A 4,979-nucleotide genomic window follows, 5' to 3' on the forward strand; every position below is an offset into this window, starting at 1 on the left:
TTTCGCCCAATAAAAATATTTTGTCACCTAGTAAGACTGGGCGACACACGATTTTTAATAGAATAATTTTTATACAACGTAAAAAAAAAATGATAATGAATTAATTTGTAGTACATAATAATATTATCATACTATTGATAGTAAATACAAAGTGCATTTACTATTATAAAATATGAGAAAATAAGTTATAATGGTTCTTAATTATGTTAATATAAATGTATATACTGCAATAGATGGTCACAAAACTCTCTACATAATGGGTATCATTTAAATTATTACCCCGAAAAGTTCCGTTTTAACTGAAGAACCTTTAACAATTCATACAATTCATATCCTTTCAGAAAATTATATTGTACAATAATCTTCCCTCAATTTATTGTAATATGCATAAATTAATAAATTAAGTTTACTAACAACTAATAGTGTTGCGAGACTATTATATATAAGCAGCATTATAAACTCTTACTATCTCAATACTATAAATTAACATTCATATTGGTGATTAAAAATGAAACTAAACTTAAATTAATAGTATAAATAAATAATTAATAAAGCAGTTCTACAAAATATTCTTTATTAAAAACTGCACACTATCAGTATTATTGAAATATTGAACAATTTATTATGAATTTTTATTAGGTTTCCTGAGTTTAAGACAATATTGTATATCCAATCTTTGTAAAAGTGAACAAATAAATATCCAGATTGAAGGTTAGGATTTCCACAATAAGTGTCTTCATCTTTTAGTACATTATAAACGAAGCTTAATACTCCATATTGTCTTCCGTTACAAATCAATGGACCTCCGCTGTCGCCAGGACAGGGGCATTGAATATTTGGTTTTGAACACAATATTTTTTTCCATAGAAATTCGCTATTTAAAATAAAAATAATATACATTTTTATCATAAATAGTTGACCTGTATTTAATACATTTTGTTTTCTATAATGTTCAATGAACATTCTTTATAACCGTATATAATACTTAAGTATGTCATATATCCTAATCTTTCCGTATTTTGAGAGTTTTCAGTCACTCCATATCCAATAGCTGTACAATTCAAGCTTGTTGCGTTATTAAATTCATCAGGATGACCAGATAAATTTATAAAATGATTGATATTCTTGAATGGATGTTCTAACTAAATTTCAAAAAGAATATTAGTATATTAATGATTTTTTAATACTGTAATTTATATTATATAATAATATAATTTGATGATAAACCATATGATAGTTCTAAAAACATAGTTTATAGTTCTTATCTCTGTACACATAACATTATATTCAAGAAAAATTATGTTTATTGTAACCGACAATAATAATGAATAGGTATTTAGTGTGTTATTATCATTGAATTCCTATAAATCATGTAAAAATTAATAAACTCCTACATGCATTTATAATTAATTATAACTTGTAAGAGAATAGAGATTGGTTTAAGTTCGTAAATCGTAAATATGTATAGCTAAAATGTATTTATAAGTGATATTTTATTTTCTCTTTTTTGTATCATGGCATTATTTTTAAATTTTTATTTCACTGTAAAAATATTTTTATAATACAAAAACAATTACAATTATAGAGCAACTGGGATAGGCCATAGGCCCTTGATCCGCTAAGTTTAAGAATCTGTAAAACTTTATAAAAACACCAATATGGTCAAAATAAGTTAGTATTTTTTTGTAGCCTTTTCTCGTAAGTCCCACTTATTTCTCTTTTTTGCACCTGATTAATGAATTTAATCCATTGCAGAGGTATTATATTACATTAATTTATGTTCTAAATAATTTGTAAATAAACTTACTTGACTCATTTCACATTTGTGTATTTAAACATTTTATGTCTTTGTGAAAACAAACAACAGTACAATGCTCTATAGTCTATATAATATGTTATACAACAGTCGCGGTCGGCGACTTACGCGCTGTATTGCTGTTTGTAAATAATACAACAGTTAATTATTTCAATCGGTTTTGGGGTTTCCTTTGTAAATTTTATTATCTACATTTTACATTAATTTTGTAATTTCTAAATAATTCACATTACTGAAGAAAAGTCAACAGCTAAGCTTATCAGTTATCATGTCATCAAAACTCACAAAATACCGAGTAACTAATTGTTTCATCATTAAAAACGAATCCTTCAACAACAGATTTATTTTGTTAAATTTAAAGTACGAACGTTTATTATTTTTAAATTAATATTTACCTAGGTACAGCATTCAATTTTAAATAAATTACGCATAGATTTTTAAAGTTAAATTATGAATTTGAACTACAATAATTTTTATATTTGAGTAAAAATTAAATAAAATATAGTATCTAATTGGTTTGGCCGTATTTGAGGTCTGGGCCCTAGTGCTACAGTCCTGGATGCCCTCCTCTCATTGGCCCTGAGTCAAGACTTGAACAGAATATTATTAAAACAAATAATTAATGAATAATATAATAATATTAACAGCAAAATATATTATTTGGCTCATAGGACTTATCGTTATCGATTAGTTCGACTTTTTTTTCGGTAAATATATAACTAAAAGTTAATAATATTTCTAATTTTTTGTGTAGTACTTACTCTCAATATACTAATATCATCTGAGTTTTTATCTGTATCGTATAATTCATGTTGATATATATGTTTAACGTACCTCTCAGATTTCGTATTTGGATTAGTGTAGTGGTACACCTAAAACAATCAAAAGAGAAATGCAAAGTTTTAATACTCTTAGTACAAGATACAAAAGAAGCATATATTTTATTATTATATTATATCACAATAGAAGTAGGTATTCTTTACCTTTATATTATTTTTATTGACGGTGTATGTGCAATGTGCAGCAGTTAACACGAATAGTGGTGAAATCAATGATCCCGTGCATATGCCCATACTTATATTGGATTTTCTAAATTTAATGTACACTAAGAATGGATATTGCTGAATATCGAACAAATTCCCACTGGATATAAGATTAATATTTTGATTACTCGACGTATTAAGTTCTATAGTTGCTGTTGTCGCGGCCATATTGTGAATTAACTGGAATAAAATAAAGATTTTTCGCATGGTGTCCAAAATAATAACCTTATTCACATATTATATTATTCAATTAAAAATTAAAATTACGTATAATACGTATTGATTTCGAATTATATTCAAAACACAATCGCCTAAGTAACGGACTGCATCCAGTTAAATATGAAATTAAAAACACTTAATTACAAGGTAGACGATTCTATTGTATAACTCATATCGGTACATGTACACTGGAACACTTGTGACATTCCAAAGTAATGTAATAATATAAAAATAAGATAATTAAAGCTTATATACAAGTTATGTTAAAACCTGGAGGATTCACCACACTGCTGGAGAATGTTATTAGATACCTACAAAAACTAAAATTACCTTAATACCTTCTTCCATAATATGTTAGATTTGCTCCCCGATACCATGCATTTGAGAATTTATCAATGACACTATGCAATAGAGTTGTATGTAAAATGTACGTTTATTTATGATATAATTATATGAGTAGGTAGTATATGTTAATATGTTGTCTACCTGTCTTGGGACTGTCTACCGTTAGGGGTGACACATAGTACGTACTTGAAATACGTAAAAGCTTATTGATTACTATTCGTTGAAAGATGGCCAGTTGTTGTCTCACGAAGGATTCGGTGTTCAGAAAACGTTTTGTTGCTAAGATACGTATTGGTACGTATGTACTATACAGATCGGATGATACCATCACGCAATCCAAAGAGTGGTAAGCGTCTTAGTTAAAGGTTTCTGTGTTTTTATGGGTTGTATTTTTTTTTTTTTTTACACATATTTGTGGCCTCCGTTCTCATAGGCGGCATAAGTGTAGGTCATCCGTTATTATGGTTATGAGTTAATTCAGGATTGAATTCATTTTTTAATATCTACCATCTTTCTTTAACCAATCGTTATTCGGTTGCTGTTTTTGGCCTCCTCGCAAAAATTTTTTTGTCTAACGGCTTCTTGATTTCTTAACTGTCATTTCTCCGTATAGTTTTCAATTTCGTTATTTTAACCGACGATTTTTGTACATAGCGAAATTTCCATTATATAATACGAGTATTACCTATTATCAAAATTGCCTCGAGTATGTTTAATGCAAGGTTATCGAAATCTATGATATTTCTGAATATTTTTCTATGTTCTTGTGTTAATAGATATTAATGCATAAATGTCTTCTTAAATTATAAATTCACACAGACCATATGTATCTAGAATCTATTTTGTTGAAATTGAAGTTTAAATTGTTATTAATAGGTTTACTTGATATTTTCACAAAATGTTAATATTATAATTTCCTATACTTGGTCAATTTTTTTAATTTTTGACTTATTTTAAGCAATTTGTAGAAATTGGGAATTTATAGTGGTTTTCTACAAATGTCGATGAATACATTTTTGCTGATTGCAAAAATTTTATTTAAAATTTAATACGTGATTCCATAAGTTTTGATTATAAATAGTTGGGTATTTAAAAATATTAAGCAGATACATGCATTAGTTGCACTATTTTTATTTGTAAGCATAATTTGTGGTTAAAAAAATAAATAATAATTGTGTAACTAAAAAAACGAGAAATATAATATAAATATACTAATTTTTTTTTTCATACATTTAAACAAACATATTAAACATACATTTAATACATACATTTATAATATGTAAATAAAGAACAACAATTTTAGATTTTTTGTTGTAGTTTAAAAATATTATTCGTGAGTATATATTACAATTGTAATATATCTACAGGTATATAATTTTATTATTTTATGTGCACGATGACATTTTCTAATGCAATACTTTTGTCTTTTTGGTAATTATGAATTCAACTTTTACAATATTACTTATATCAAAATAAATTATTTTAATAGCAATATTAAAAAAATTCAGTAATATTGGCTGATATAATAGGCTTTACTGTAAATCGTGTTTAGTTTT

The 4,979-nt window shown here is 26.2% G+C and overlaps 1 protein-coding gene across 1 annotated transcript; it reads right to left on the reverse strand.

Annotated features, from left to right (window-relative positions):
* Window positions 1–576: 576 nt before the first annotated feature.
* LOC113557869 (thrombin-like enzyme cerastocytin) lies at window positions 577–3,027 on the reverse strand. Its single transcript, XM_026963411.1, has 4 exons — window positions 2,800–3,027; window positions 2,578–2,688; window positions 934–1,142; window positions 577–874 (listed from the first exon to the last, which is right to left on the reverse strand). Exons 1-4 carry the CDS (start codon window positions 3,025–3,027, stop codon window positions 577–579), a joined length of 846 nt encoding a protein of 281 aa, XP_026819212.1.
* Window positions 3,028–4,979: the final 1,952 nt, after the last annotated feature.

Source organism: Rhopalosiphum maidis, chromosome 3, assembly GCF_003676215.2.
Source record: "Rhopalosiphum maidis isolate BTI-1 chromosome 3, ASM367621v3, whole genome shotgun sequence".
NCBI lineage: Eukaryota > Metazoa > Arthropoda > Insecta > Hemiptera > Aphididae > Rhopalosiphum > Rhopalosiphum maidis.

Excerpts from the sequence above, each read along its gene's own strand:
- LOC113557869 (XM_026963411.1), bottom strand. The coding sequence starts at position 3,027 with ATGGCCGCGACAACAGCAACTATAGAACTTAATACGTCGAGTAATCAA. Across the intron at positions 2,689-2,799 it reads TCAATAAAAATAATATAAAG|GTGTACCACTACACTAATCC; the intron begins GTAAAGAATACC and ends TGATTGTTTTAG. Across the intron at positions 1,143-2,577 it reads ATGATATTAGTATATTGAGA|TTAGAACATCCATTCAAGAA; the intron begins GTAAGTACTACA and ends TTTGAAATTTAG.